The sequence below is a fragment of the Acomys russatus genome, chromosome 8 (assembly GCF_903995435.1).
Source record: "Acomys russatus chromosome 8, mAcoRus1.1, whole genome shotgun sequence".
In the NCBI taxonomy this organism is placed as follows: domain Eukaryota; kingdom Metazoa; phylum Chordata; class Mammalia; order Rodentia; family Muridae; genus Acomys; species Acomys russatus.
Genome location: NC_067144.1, coordinates 66,274,713 through 66,290,609, shown reverse-complemented (window position 1 = coordinate 66,290,609; position 15,897 = coordinate 66,274,713). Strand labels below are relative to the sequence as shown.

General features: G+C 41.9%; 1 protein-coding gene across 1 annotated transcript in view; it reads right to left on the bottom strand.

Annotated features, from left to right (window-relative positions):
• Nucleotides 1–14,160, bottom strand: part of Map3k7cl (MAP3K7 C-terminal like) — a 39,064-nt gene extending 24,904 nt beyond the window's left edge. Inside the window, exons 1-2 of the mRNA XM_051150177.1 lie at nucleotides 13,777–14,160; nucleotides 11,172–11,280 (exon numbers count right to left, since the gene is read on the bottom strand). Coding sequence (XP_051006134.1) covers nucleotides 11,172–11,241 — 70 coding nt within the window. The 5' untranslated portion in view covers nucleotides 11,242–11,280; nucleotides 13,777–14,160. The remainder of the gene's footprint in view (nucleotides 1–11,171; nucleotides 11,281–13,776) is intronic.
• Nucleotides 14,161–15,897: the final 1,737 nt, after the last annotated feature.

Sequence of the window (15,897 nt, the reverse complement as noted above, 5' to 3'; positions counted from 1 at the left end):
CCAACCAAGGACAGTGCGTGCAATAAGCCTAGACCCCTTGTTCAGATCTAGCCAATGGACAGCTCTTTCTCCACCATTGTAGGGAGAGCAGGGACTGCCTCTGACACAACTCTGGTGCCCTCAGTTTGATCACTTCTCCTTGGTGGGGAAACCCAGTGGCACACAGAGGAAGGGGAAGCAGGCTATCCGGATGAGACCTGATAGGCTGTGGTCATATGGTACGAGTAGAGGTCCCTTCTGTCAGAGGTGTAGGGAAACCGAACAGGGCGGAAGAGGGAGGGAGGATGGGAATGAGAAGATACAAGCGAGGGCTTAACAGTCGGGACGTAACCTGAATAAATTGTAATAAATTAAAATTTAAAGAAAGGAAGGAAGGAAGGAAGGAATTATCACTACTGACACATTGTAGAGGTGCCTTCCATTACGAAGACTGACTTGGGTCTTCAGTGCTTTTAACTTACTGCAGTGTGGCTTCAAAGGACTAGGCATTGTGATTGTTTGAGCTCCTCGGTCCCAGGGCAGAGTGATTTGGCACAGTAAGTGGGAGCATATTACACCTTGGCATCCCAACCCTGATGACCGTAGACGAAGAGGCACTTGGAAAGAGAAACCACTTCCGTAAGGCACAGACACGGACAGGGCATGATAGAATTTTAGAAGATCCTGAGGAAAGCAGCTCAGGGCTTCCTGACATTCAAGCCGTCCAGCTTCCTACGCAATCACTTGCTTCGTTATAAAGAAAAAGAGTGGAGGGTGGTCATCCATGAGCTGCACTGCTACATCGTGAAGAGCAAATACCCGCTATGACCCAGAACAAATGAACCAGTGTAAAAAGCAATGCCTTCATACAGTCCCGCCACGCCGAGACACAGGTGCCTATGAAAGCTAGCTAACCTGGATAAAGGAAGGCTGGCGATTGGACCTCGTTGGCTGAAATGAAAAGTCTAATTGGCATAATAATGGATGTCTTACAGGGAAGCAGACAGAAAACAAGACTTTTGTTTCAGAATGGCTCAAGCTGGATTAACCCAAGCAGGAAATAGCAGCGGAAACAAGAAAAACCGAAGACAGATGCAAGGAGTCCACCGGCTCTGAAAGGCAACCGGTGTCTCTAGCTCCCATGCCATCTGCTTTAGCTGGCAGCCTCGCCTGCCACAAGTTTCCGCGTTTCAGAAGCTGCTTACAAAGCTACCCCGGCTTGGTGTGAGGGGTGTTTACTTTTAAATAGCGGCTGCCTCCTTTGACTGGTTTTAAAAATAGGCAAATATTCTAAAAGCAGAATGATGAATCACAGGATTGGGCCAAAAGGAAAGAAGGAAAATGAGTCAGGCGGGCTAGGAGCGCAGCTGTTCCACAAACATTTGGCCAAATCGGTGTAAAACATTTCCACCGTCATAATGGAGCAGAGTCCCTGAACGTGGTCAAGTCTGTTATGGCAATTCAGAAGCACACACCAAACAAACACAGCTATACCAAGAAACCTCTAGGCATATTTAATCATTATTTTTTTCTAACAGAAAATGAACAGTTTCTGGATAGATTTATAATGGGGCAAGATTCCCAGAATAACTGCATTTTTATTACAATTTAACTGCCAGATATTTATTGTCTATCATGTGCACAGTAGGGACTCAGACTCCATGCTGAACTGGAAAATCACTTTATCCTGAGTTTTAATGCTTTGAGAAAATAATGTGAAAGCACTGCGAAGGGCACAGACCAGACAAAGGCAGGGGTGAACCGCAGTGCTAGGCTAGGCTCCTCATCTAACATGCACAGGAGCCTGAGATTGCTCCCAGCACAGCCACAGGAAGGCCAACTAACGTCTATCCTAAGGGACTTACTTTTTTTTTCTTTTTAAAACTGTTTTGCCTATTTTGTGTATGGATGTTTTACCTGAGTGTATGTCTCTGTACCATAGGCATCTCTGTACCATAGGCATCTCTGTACCATAGGCATCTCTGTACCATCTTCGCATTTGGAAAGCTACTAATCTGCACTCTCAGTATATTCAGGTAATCAATTTTATTCCTTATCAAGTCTCTAATGGAGTGGAAGACCAGATAGTTTAGTTTTACAATTAAACTTAGTTGTTTAGGGGTTAAGGTGTTTTTAGGTCCAGAGAGATGTTTTAAGGTGATAATGATGAGATATGATAGATATTGATTTACATTCAGAATTTTAGACACACCAAGATAGAAAATATGTTTTTTTCAAGGCTGTCAAATACAAATAGTCAAAACACTAAGATATACTATTTCTGTAATTCCTGATTGTGTCATAGTTCTTCTTGCTGTAGGTAGTTTATTATATATGCATAATAATATAAATGTATATGTAAAATATTTAATAAAAAAGAAAATGTTTTAAGTACCTTTGCGTATTTTGTGTATGGGTGTTTTACCTATGTGTATGTCTCTATACCATATGCATGCCTGGTGCCCACAGAAGCCAGAAGAGGGCACCTGATTCCCTGAGACTGGCATTACAGATGTTTGTAAACCACCATGTCAGTGCTGGGAATTGAACCCAGGTCCTCCAGAAGAACAGACACTGCTCTTAACCACTGAGCTATCTCTTCAGGAAGGATCAACTACCCAAAGAGTTGTAAAGGACAGGGAAAATTTGTAATAAACATATTCAGTGCTGCCACCCTGGTATGAATGTGCATAATCACTGTAATTTATTGGAGACTTGGTTTTCTACCTGCAAATGGGCCTAATAACTTGTTTCAGAGCCTGGATACTGATGAAGAAATACACACATCAGTCGCTTAGCCTGAAGGAACCAATCATTAGCAAGGATGCATTCTTAATATACTTGAGTTTCCTTTCCATTTCTTCTCACTATAAACCCAACCAACGTGTGGAGATGAGGTAGGTGTATGTGTGCACACGTGTGCATGCACGTGTGCGGCTGTGGGGGACATTCTCATCTAAAACAAAGAGAATGTGTGTGAGCCAAGGTCACCATCTTGGCTTACTCACTTCTACCCTGACAGTTGAGGGGATTTTCCAGGAGCAGCCAGTGCCTTGTGTCTGATGATTTACTTTCTTCATCTAACCCTGCATTGAAGGAATATCGCTCCTTCATTTCCCCACCAAAACAGACACTTCCTTCGTGAAATGTTACCTGAAAAATCTGAACTCATATAGGAAAGTTGTTAAGTAGTTTTATTTAAAATGAAGACGGCCCATGCAGTTCTAATGCTGCATCATCATCATCATCACCACCATTGTCATCGTCATCATCATCACACCTCAGCTGTTCTTAGAGCATCACAGTTTTACCCTACATAAAAATACATTTTCAAGTTTTGCGTCCTGATTCCAAAATGTTATATGTGAATTCCGTAGAATGTGATGGATTTTCAGAGCCATAGAACTGAAGTACAGAAAGATGGATGGGGTGGGAACACTGACACGGTAAAAAGAGAAAGCTAGCAGGACACCCAGTCACTGTTGGTTCTTTATCACTAATAAACACCCCATTGCCTTGACCGGTGCCACTGCACATGAATAAACTAATGCTTACAGCAAGTTTTATGGTCCTTAGAAGCACTGCTCTGTTCCCTGTTATTGTCTCTGCCATTTTGCTAATTTCCATCATTTATCCTTTTTTTCTCTCAGAATGTTTTGACTTACTCAGCCTGTCGGTACTCAGTTTTCTAAAGGCATCCAGCACAGCATGCCACACACAGTTGGCCCTCTACACATGTAAGTTGCACACCTGTAAGTCCGGCCAATGGTATACTGCAATGTTAGGGAGAAAGAATGATATCTGCACTGACATTCATGTTTTTGGAAAAAAAAAAAAAGAAGATATAGTGTTTATTATATAACTTAAGCTTTTCTGGAACTTGTGGAAATCCTCCTGCTTCTGTCTCTTGAGTATATAGGTCTGTATCAGCATACACCAGCTCAAGAGCTGCTCGCCCTTCATGGGCCCTACCTCTGACTGGGTAGTGATACAAAAACACCCAGGACCTGGCTCTGAAGCCCTCCTCTTTATTAATTGTTGGTTTGAGGCAGGTTGTTTAGTTCTCTTAGGAAACATTTGCACAGCGGTTACAACATCTTCCTGTGGGGTTGTTAGCAGCATGAAGCTGAGGTGGGATAACACCAGCACAAGTGTCTATGTACTCCATAAACATTTACTTATTTTATAGCCTTTCTTTGAAGACTTAAGCAACAGATTCCAATCAAAACAAATAAAACTGATTATATCTCAAAGAATTTTCACTGATAATAGTGAACTCCAAGAGGCTGTGGATATTGTATTATTGATTTCATAAATGTGTGGTAAGCCTCAAAAGTTAAAAATGGCTATCATGCACGTATGGTACATACTCACTTTTAAGCAGATATAAGCCATATAATACAGGATAACCACACTACCATACACAGACCTAAAGAAGTTAAATAACAAAGAGGTCTCTACAGAGAATGCTTAATTCTCATGCAGAAGGACAAATAGTATAGACACCAAAAGCAGTTGAAGAAAGGGAACAAGATGGGAGCCTGCCATAGATGCTTCCGAAGACTCCACCCAGCAGGGGACCAACGCAGAAGCTGAGACTCATAGCCGAACTTTGGGCAGAACACAGAGAACCTTATGGGAGAGTTGGGAGACAGAAGGACCCGGAGGGGACAAGAACTTCACAAGGAGACCAACAGAGCCAACAAATCTGCAGAGACTGGGCTGCAGAGACTGATGCACCAACCAAGGACAATGCATGGAGAGGACCTAGACCCCCCAGCTCAGGTAGTAGACAGACAGCTCAGTCTCCATGTGGGTCCGATAATATGGGGAGCAGGAGGTGTGTCTGACATGGGACTCTGTTGCTTGCTCATTGATCACTTTCCCCAGCCGGGCGGCCTTACCAGGCCACAGAGGAAGAGGATGCAGGTAGTCCTGATGAGACTTGATAGTCTGGGGTCAGATGGTAGGGGAGGAGGGCTCACCCTTTCTGAGGACTAGGGGAGGGAGGAGAAACAGGGAGGGAGGGTAGGACTAGGAGGAGACAAGGGAGAAGGCAACAATTGGCATGTAAAGTGAAAAAAATTTAAAAATAAAAAAAAAATTAAAAAGTAGCTGGGCATGGTGTCACATGCCTTTAATTCCAGCACTTGGGAGGCAGAGGCAGGTGGATCATTGTGAGTTCAAGGCCAGCCTGGTCTACAAAGGGAGTTCAGGAGAGCCAGGACTACACAGAGAAAGCCTGTCTCAAAACAAACAAACAAAAAGAAAAAATGATGAAATGAAAATGAAAAATTCTGAAGTCAGACAGCTTATAATAAGTATTCACATTTAATTTGATGGATACAGAAGTAGACTGTCAAGAAACAGTAAAGAATTGAAATGGAGAACAAGGAAAACATGAAAAGGAGTTGATATTTTAATAGCATACACAGATGCCCCTCAACTTACAGTGACATTATACTAATAAACCTATCACAAGTTGAAAACTAAAAAAAAAAAAATGGCTGTCATGGTGTGCCTTTCCTTGCTGAGTCTGTCAGCATCCATAATTCTAGCAGAACTTTCATTTTTTTACTTTCTATTAAGTGGACACGTAAAACATTTAAACAACAGAACAGACTAGAGATTAAAATATAAACTTCAGTACTCACTTATGACTAGACAAAAAAAAAGAAAGAAAGAAAGACTTCCCAGAGTCTTCCTGGAGAAAAAAGATTAAAATTCTAGAGGGGAGAAAGTACCAGAAACATTTGGCCCTAGGGAGAGAGGGAGAGATAATACTCAAAGTAGGAAATGTTGATGTAGATGTAAGGAGACAGTGTCAACGACACAGCATCTAATTCAGTCTGTGTGATGGCCAAGTGTACTTGGACAGAAAAGTCATTGCACCACCATGTTAGAATGATTGTAGTGGTGACTGTCTTAGCTCAGCTGTTCTACAGAGTTCCCACTGATAGAACAGTGGGAATTTGTGTGTGTGTGAGGGGGGGTTGTTTGTTTGGTTTTTGGTTTTTTGGTTTTTCAAGACAGGGTTTCCCTGTGTAGCCTTGGCTGTCCTGGACTTGCTTTGTAGACCAGGCTGGCCTCGAACTCACAGCGATTCTCCTGCTTTTGCCTTCCAAGCACTGGATTACTTTAAGAATTCTGATAAAATAGGTCACAGGTTTTTAAACTAAATTGTGTGTAGTTAATTTGTGTCCTAATGTGAAAATTTCAACAACTTAATATTTTTTTAAATAAAATGTTAAATTATCAGCCTAGGCTGATGTGAGAATCCTTGGAAAGAGAGTGCTGTTGAGAAAATGAAGACAAAACTAAATTTACATGGAAGCGTGCTGCCCTTGTAACTCAGCTGAAAATAAAGAAGATTCTCGGGTAATTAAATGAAACCCTAACGCCTGTCCAATCCTAACTTCTGTCCTATTAGAAAGGAGCCTGTGATTCTCCATAATAATTCAAAGTGCAGGATTCATATTTCTTTTCAGCACATTTGTTATTGTGAGAACTGATTCAGTGGAGGACCTCTTTGAAGAAGTTAACATCTTGGATTGCTGGTTTGAAAACTCTATTGAGCTATTGAAGGCAGCTGCCTTTAGGAATGACAGTTATCCACACATCAGTTGTGAAGGGTTTTTACAGCGCTCTGGGTAGGGTGGCTATGGATCAGACTCCGCATATTTCTCCCCAAAGCCTGCTGCTGTATGTAAGCCTTGGAGGTCCACGGAGACGCTGAAGTCCTATAGCCCATTTTCTATCAACTAACCATCATTAGTTCTCTTTCTCAAAAGCCAAACTGTCACCCACTGGTTCCAACCCATCTTTCAAAATCTTTTTCAAGCTCCATCATCTCATCCTAAACCCAGACTCAGATTGCTTTGTATTGGTGTAGAAGATTTCTTCCATTTACTCCTCTCTCTCCACATCCTAGACTCTTCTACCACGTTTCTGCTCTTTTGTTATATCGGCTTCTACACTAACAAACTATGGTTTCGTGTTTTCTGAATACACCATGCTCTTCGTGACTTTTAGGTTTTGCTCACAATTTCTTCTTGGAATCAATAGGTAGAAAAGGAGCTAAAAGATGGTTTTTCTCCTATACATACATTATACCTACAGATGGCACCTTTCTATAGTCTACCCTCCAGCCCAGTTTTAGGGGCAGCTCTTTCAAAGGGCTTTGCCAATTGACATAGACTAGTAAGCAAATCTCAGCCTTTAAGGTCTAAGGAGGAGTCACATCTTGCTTCATTGTGTGCATCATGTCTTGCCCCATCTTGGGCATCCTAACCACTTTGACAGAGTACTAACAGCATAGGAGATAAGAAAGGTCATCCTCTTAGAGAGGCAATACAGCACTAGCTGCTCACTGGATTGCTAATCCCCAAACAACTGCGGGCCGCTACACTCTGAAGCATATCTTGGCATCAAGGAGCAGTGTGGAATGTCCACGGGGCACATGCTTCCTAGGAGTGCCTGTTTGTCTTAATACTCCACAGTTACCACAATTACAGGGACAACTTGAATAGTAAATTTGTATCGAGTGCTTGGCTAAATGCTTCACCTATGAGGTGGCATTGCATTCCTACGTCCACATGCAACTCAAGAATTCCAACAGGGCTAAGTAAATAGCTTACCCCATATCACACCAATAAGAATGAAGATGAACCCCAAATTACCCTTCTCTAACTCCAAAAGCCCTAACCTTCACCAACTGTCTCAGGAATATACTTTTTAAAAATCCTAAAATTACTGGAGTATTGACTATAATAGTCCCCTAAGAGTGAACGCCTGAGGATGGAGAGGTGGGTCACTGGTTAAGAACACTGCTGTGCAAGCCTGAGGACCCGGGTTCTAATTCCAGCACCGCCTGCTACATTGTACCCTGAAAATGCCTGCCTTTTGGCTCTAAGAGATCCAGTGCCCACTCCTAGTATCAATGTAACACATACACATGAAAGGGAGCAAAATAATAGAAACGAATAGATATGATCAAGATACATTTTATGTATGTATAAAATTGTCAAAGAATGAATGATCTTCAAAAAGAGAAACAAATATATCAATATTCACAAGTAAAATATGTCTCCCTTTTCCTTTGATTGCATATTCATCAATAGTATATCCAACAGTGTGGAATTAATAACTCCTCAAGAGGCCATGTGCTTTTATCCACTTGTTATTAAAGTGTAGAATATTTTCGTTTTTATTCTTCCTAAATATGTGGCCCACAGGATGCACACACTGGAATTCAAAAGGCATGTACAGCTTGCATGATGGCAAATGTTACTCTGTGTGCCTGTGGGAAACTCCATACACTCCTCATTCAAGAATTCAGAGGGAGTGTCCCAAATATCTGCAAAGCATCTTTTGATTAACTAACAACTTTGTGTGCATGGAAAAATTCCAAGTCCCTGGCTCTAACTAATCCTTGAAAAAAATGCTGCAAGTCTGACGTGTATAAACACGTTAGAAAAAAAGCTTCGTCCTCACGGTGAAGTAGTAAGTCTGCAAGATCAACATATCTAGGGGTAGGACCTTTATATCTGTTCTTTTTTTTTTTTTTTTCTTAACATTTTTATGGATTATTTGGTAATCTCACACATTTACAGAATGTACTTAGAGAATACCCATCCACCATTGCTTCTTTCTGAGTTCCCCTAGTGCCCCTCAAATCCTTTCCCTCACAACGTTATGTCCTTCTGTTTTTGTTTTACTAAACATGTGTTCTTGATGGACGCTGTCAAGTGGTATAACTCCGCAAGGTTGAAAAACACTGAGAACTGCCTTAGGTTGTAAAGGCAGACAGCCTTCCTAGACAACCTGAGAATCAGAAGGCTAAAATACTTCATCATGGTAGATTCTTTATAAGCCTTCCTAAGCATGTTTTTGTGGAAGTGGAGGGTAAGAATTACGTAAAGGGTAACCTGCTTTTAAACAGCTCTATTAAGAAACATGAATTTCAAAAAAATGGACATTTTGAAAACATTTAAAAGAGAAAAAAGACTGTAAATAAATTTAAATATATTGATTAAAAATGCTCAAGAACTCTCAGCCAAGATCAAGAGAATTCAAAGGCAGTGCCAAACAAATCTTGTTTACCTCTTTGAACTTCAAAGAAGAGTGAACTCATCCAGCCCAAAGATGGGGCTCATGTCACTCTAAGTCTTTGCTGGTGTGGTACATTTCTTTGTCTTGTACAAAATTATGTAATAATTTTACTTGAGTAAAGCAAGCTTTGTAGCTTAAAATTTCTTTGTAACCTTGATTTTTATAGTGGGATCTGTTCTACTCCTATGAGACTTGAATAGACGGGAAATTAGATGCCTCCTTATTTCTCAGATTGTGAACTTCCGTGTGTGTGTGTGTGTGTGTGTGTGTGTGTGTGTGTGTGTGTGTGTCTTAAGGGCTCCTCATTGCACACAATCCATTCCTTGAAATTTTGGAGCTATGAAGTACATTGAAATCTGAAAGGGGGTTTCTTCTACCTTTTAGAGAAGTAATAAGACATAATGAAAGAACTTGAACTTCTGAGGACCTGTGTTTGGGTCACATCTCCATTATTTAACTAACAACACCGTGTCAGGCCTTAGACTTCCACCTTGTAGATACAGAATGCTCATGGCTACACTGTATGGTTGTTTAAATTAGCACAAATAACATAGATGAGTCTCTAATGCAAAGAGAATCCGAAGGATAGTGTTGACTTCTATGTCGGTGTGGATCGTCCTGGTGCGAAAGTTTCGCCTCACTAGCGTCTTACAGAATAACCCTTGAGTGGGAGACACAGTACATAAAAACAGGTCATGGGACGAGTGTCAGAAAAATATACAATAAAAAGTTAAGGTTTCACTTCTCCATTACCTTGGTGACCATGGTGACCTGGGACACTTTAGGGTAGATGAATAGCTATATGGTCAACCAGTTTATGGCTGTGTCACACCAGGATTTCCAGAGCCAAATTTGTTACTTTACATTATTTTGGAATGATCCTGACACTTTTCACACATTAACCATGAGTGTGTGTGTGTGTGTGTGTGTGTGTGTGTGTACATACACGGGCAAGCGTGTGTGCAAGCCAGAAGACAACCTTGGGTGTCCTCGTTCGAGTGCCACCCATCTTGTTCTTTGAGATAAGGTCTCTCACTATGCTGTAAGTCGTTGATTAGGCTGGGAAAGAGAGCCCAGGGAGCTTTCGCTTTCTACCTCCCAAGTTCTGGATTTACAAATGTGCACCACCATGCCCAGCTTTTTTTCCACGGCCTTTAGGGAACTGAAGTCAGGCCCTCGTGTTTGCGTAGCAAGTATCACCCCAGGCCTGAAGCATCAATTGTTTAAAAATATCACTCCTAGGCAGACATACAGCAAGAGAGAAAGAATAACAGAGAAAATGAGACTTGGTTCTCAAAAGACCTGAGGTTTAAATGGTAATGGTTGACCAGGTGATTTTAACAGACGATATTAAAGTAATAGCAAAGGCTGATGCTGGTAACAGATGACATTAAACTAAGAGCAACAGCTGATGCCGGTGCTTGTAAACCAGACCTTCCTCCCACAGGCACTGTGACCTCCCGCTACTTGGGCCCCTTGTTCAAGGGTGGTGCAATTCCATATGTGTGTTAAGAGGTCACTGAGGGGAGCCATGACAAAAGGCTCTAAGTATGGCAGGCTCACCTCAGACCTTACTATTTAGAGAGGCCCCTCCTCCCCTGCCTCATTCATCATTCCTGCTGAAGTCTGTTTATTTCTCCGGAAGTGTAGGAGCACCAGCAAGAAACCAACATCACACACATGCGGCTGGAAAAGGCACAGTAATATTTTTATATTATCTAACTAACTGCCAGCTCTTAATAAGCCTTTCCCCGTGCCATTTTAACAATTACACAGTTTTCTATCCTTAGAAATTGTTATAGCTGTATAACTCTTATGCTAAAGAAAGCTAAAATGGCAAGAGGAGAAGAGGAGAAAGAATTACTAAAACAACCAAATCAAAGTGGCAGCCGGGGGTGGGGGTGGGGCAGGAGGAGGGATTCTCGAGGCATTTGTAGAATAGCAACGTGTGATGGAACGGCACACATCTTCCCGTCAGTTCATGCAAACATGCAATTTTAAACCTTCTCCACAGAATCACAAAATATGGTGAAAATCCTGGAAGAGCAGGAAGCAGCCCTTTCCCCTGAAGCGAAGTGTACCTGGGGCATCACTGAGGCTAAATGCGATGCGTACTGGCTTATCTGCAGGTACCCGGGCTGTACTGATCATGTGGGCACCTGAGGCCCGGCCTTCTCCTGGGTCTTCCAGCTGTAAGGACAAGACATAACCATCATCACTTCACCAAACGCTGTACTCTCACACGCCAAAGAAAGTTAGTAAGTTGCCTTTTCCCACATTGTAAGTATGTATTTGACCCATTTTCCTTTTTTTATTTTTGTTTTTTATTTTTTGGCTTCTACAAAAATTACCTTCTACAAAAATTCATACATCCAGAATGAATGAAATATGGTTTAAAAAATCTCCATTTCTGCCGGGTGGTCGTGGCACACACCTTTAATTCCAGCACTCAGGAGGCAGAGGCAGGCAGATCCCTGTGAGTTCGAGGCCAGCCTGGTCTACAAAGTAGGTCCAGGACAGCCAAGGTTACACAGAGAGACCTTGTCTCAAAAAACAAAAAACGAAACAAAAGCAAAAACAAAAAAACAAAACAAACAAACAAAAAAAAACCACAATTCCATTTGAGCCCAGAGTGGTCATAAATATCTTTAATCCCAGCATTCAGGGAGGCAGAGGCAGGCAGATCTTTGTAATTCAAGGCCAATCTGGTCTACAAAGTCAGCTCAGGACAGCCAAGGCTACACAGAAAGACCCTGTCTCGAAAATAAATAAAATAAACAAAAAGCCAAAACAAACAAACAAAAAACAGGATGCATTGTGGTACACACAAGCCTAGCCTAGTTGGCAGCAAGCCCCATGAAATAGTGGGAGAGCAAGTCTCAAAGAACAAAAAAGATAGACCCCGCAGACCAACTGCAAAGGTTGACTTGTGGCCTTCACACGCATGTGCACATGCATGCCTGCACACCCATACAGACACAAAAACATGCATACACACCAAGCCTAAATTAAATGAAATGTTTTGGGGACATAGTAAAGCATTAATATAATGGAATCTCTTAAAGCGAACTTCAGACCATTTTAAACCTTACTACAGTTGTAGTGTGGATATTATATTAACTCACCAATGACTTAGAAATCTATCAAGCACCGATGCCTAAGGTTTCACCTCTTTACAGCAGCATGCAACTCAAACCAAAGCCTGGCCATGGGATACACACCTGCCACCAGGTGGAATGTGGAGATAGAAGGGTCAGGCAATTCAAGGTAATATTTACTAAATAGAGAGTTTGAAGCCAATTTGTGCTATATGAAGCCTGTCTTAAACAAAGAAAACAAAACCATTCTATGAGTGTTTGGCTCTATCTATTAAATTAGTATTTACTTGATAGACTTAGAGACAATGAGTGGGAAAACATCCTTTGCATAAGTTGCTAAGGGAAAAATCGGCTTCTTAAGAGAATTTAACCCAATTATACCTTGAGGAAGATATTTGACAATTTGATGTTCAGTAGGACTAGGAAAAATGTTCTTATATTACATGATATGGTTAAATACACATTTTAACATTTATACTTCTGGTCATCTCTCTCCTCTCTATCTCATGTAGGCAGGAAAAAAAACCTGTGGAATATTTTAAGGAAAATGTCTCCAAAAATGGCAAAATATAAATAAGGTCTTCAGCCATCCTTGGCAGGATTCTGAGAGCTGTTGTAGCAGAATATTTTCTCATGGTCAGGTTTTATTTATTTTTTTATACCCTTTCCCATAGCTTTTCTGTGTCTAAAAATAGTATCCAGAACACCGAGTTTTGTTTTTGCAGTTACTTATGTGGGCAAGCTCAAGGCACACAGTTGTACAAGTGCACTCAGCTGTACATACATTTTGAACTGTCTTGGCTACCATATGGAAAGAAAATAGGCTTATATTAATGGTCCAGTAAAGCTTTTAAAAACACAGCAAATGTTTATGGGCCACTTAGAATCCTGTTGACCCCGTTAAGTTAAGCCTCATAACAGCTATGAGCACTGGACACTCTATACACCATGACACATGATTTTAAGGTACAAAAGGATGGTATCCTGAAATTGCTATGACTTAACACAGAACTTCTTGCTTTTACAAAAATAGCCGCCTGCATAGTTTCTTCTGCTTGGTGTCAAGTAATTCTTTTAGCCACCTGTTTCTGAAGAAATAGCACAGATTGCATCAAATTGAATGAAATAAACAAAAGGCCCACAAGTTGTAGCTGAAAGGGAAAAATCTTGCTTCTGGCCATCGCTACAGTGCCCAGTCGGCCTGTGCGTGACTTCTAGGGATGGGAAGCCCACAGTCTTCGGGTCCATCCCTTCACACTTGCCTGCAGCAACAAATGAAGGGCAGGAAGTAGAGGTCTGCCTCTGGGCTTTGCTCAGCAGACCTCGGCTCTGCTTTCAAGCTAGAGAAACAACACCGATAAACACACAGCTAGGCACAGGACAAGAGAAAAAAAAAATCTCTGCCTCAGAGAGGAGCATGTCGAGGTCCGCTAGATTTTGAGTTACACAGCATCCACAGCTTGCCTTATTCATTGCACCGCCTAAGGAAACCGGCTGCTGGTTCCTTCTCCCGCCCCTGTAACAGAGCCTTGGTTAAATTGCTGGTGCTCGGAGCGGCTAGTTGAGTTTCACACACCTGTCGCCTTACCTCACTTAGTTGAGAGTCTGCACTTGTGTAATCCAGGGCCAACCACTGCCTTGGCCAGTCGTTGCGTGTGTGCAGTCAGGACTCGGCGAGAGAGCAATCTGCTCCTGCTGCATAGCAGCCACGGCCACTCTGAGGAGCAGAGACAGCTGTCCCGGCTACACACTACTACCTGCTCTGCCCCGGACCCCAGCGTCCCATCCCACGGGACCTCCCTGTTCCGCTCCCTTGCACAGCCCCTCTCTCCTTTCCTTGCCAATCCAACAGCCAGGATGTTGTCATGTTTCTAGAAAAAGCAAGAGCAAAAGAAAAGCCCTCCTCCTGTCAGGAGCATTGATAAACAGCGAGTTGTAGGGCGTCCAAATGTTTTAATTCATTAGTCCTGGCAAACCTAAAATACAAACAGACTTGCTTCACAAGGCAGGAATGTCTTCGTGGTGACCCAATCCGTGTCTGTGTCTATTCCAGCAAACTGGCAAAGATAGCATGACTCTAGTCAGCAAAAATGTCAGCTCAGCTGGACCCAGCCAACTTGGACAGGCCGCTAGCTGACTCTTGGATCCTAGCAGTGTTGATCCCATTAATAAGGTGAGTTTGAGGGCTCAGCCTGGGCCTGAGCGTGATGACTTGATGCAGGCGATCGCTCACAAAAGTGGTCAGTGACCAGGGAACAGGCGGGCGGCCGTTCAAACTCTTTACAATTGTAAACCTGGATGTATTGGATGTTTAAACAAAACTGAGCCATGATCTTAAGGTCAAATAGTGAAATATAAATAATATTAAGAGAATGAAAAGACAAGCCACAAACTGAAAGAAAACATTTGCAAAATGCACATGGGAATCCAAAATATGCAAAGAAGTCTTAAAACTGAACAAAGAGACGACAGTCCAGTCCAAAAAAACAAAAACAAAATAGTCCAAGAGTTTTTTTTTTTTTTCAGCAAAGGTAAACAGATAACACAAGTAAACCTATGGAGAGATGGTCATGTTTCATGTCATTGAAGACTTGCAGATTGGAACAGAGGCTCACATGCCAAAGCAAACGGTTGAGTACTTACGTAGAAGAATGGTATTTCTCCTTCACTTCTAGTGGGAACGCAAAAGAGAAAAGGAACTTTACAATACAATTTGATCATTTCCTACGAAACTAAACATGTTCTTATCATGTGACCCATCAGTCAGAGGACATTTAATGGTCAGGTTTTTGGTTTTTCGAGACAGGGTTTCTCTGTGTAGCCTTGACTGTCCTGGACTCACTTTGTAGATCAGGCTGGCCCCGAACTCACAGTGATCCACCTGCCTCTGCCTCCCATATCTTGAATTTTAAATGCCATCCAAAGGTCCACGCATTAAAGGTTTTCTTGCCATCCACAGCACAATACAAAAGTGATGGAAACTTCCAGGATGCGTTCTCACTGTAGAGTTTAGCTGGCTGGAAGTGTGTCATTAAAGCTAGTGGTGCCTCCTCTTGACTTGAACAGTTTCCCACATCACATGTCCCATGAAAATTGTCACTCCACAGGCCCAAAGGCAACAGGACCAAGTGACTATAGGCTCCAGCCTCTGAAGCTATGACACCAACTTAATCTTTCAGTCTTGTAAGCTGACTCTCTTAGGTCTTTTGCCAAAATAATGAAAACTAATGCAATGCTATATCTTTATTAACTCCCACATTTTCTTCTAGGTCTCCCTCTAGAAAAGCTAGTGGTGACACTGATATTGTGACAGTAATCAGAAACTGCTCTAACATCTGGGCTCCAGGAAAACTGATAGTTGGGGATGGAACAGTCAGACTGAGAGAGCATCTTTCTTAAAGTTACAGTTCACATTAAACACATGGAAATCATCTCCTTTTATGGTCATATAAATAGTACCTGACGGATGCAGCATCTCTGTGCCCCAGAGTCACCAAAGTAATCCTGGAGGCTTCCCAGTGCATGGGCTGTCACGGTCATGTGCATCTTCTAACGTCAAAGATGACTTCAAGAGAGAGGTTTGCCAGATGCTACAATGGAAATTATTTCAACAAAGGATAACTTGACAAGTACAAAATAATTAAGAGAATATCTAAATAGTCTAAGTAAGCACTGTCGGAACGTGATAACAAGATACATTGAAACTTTT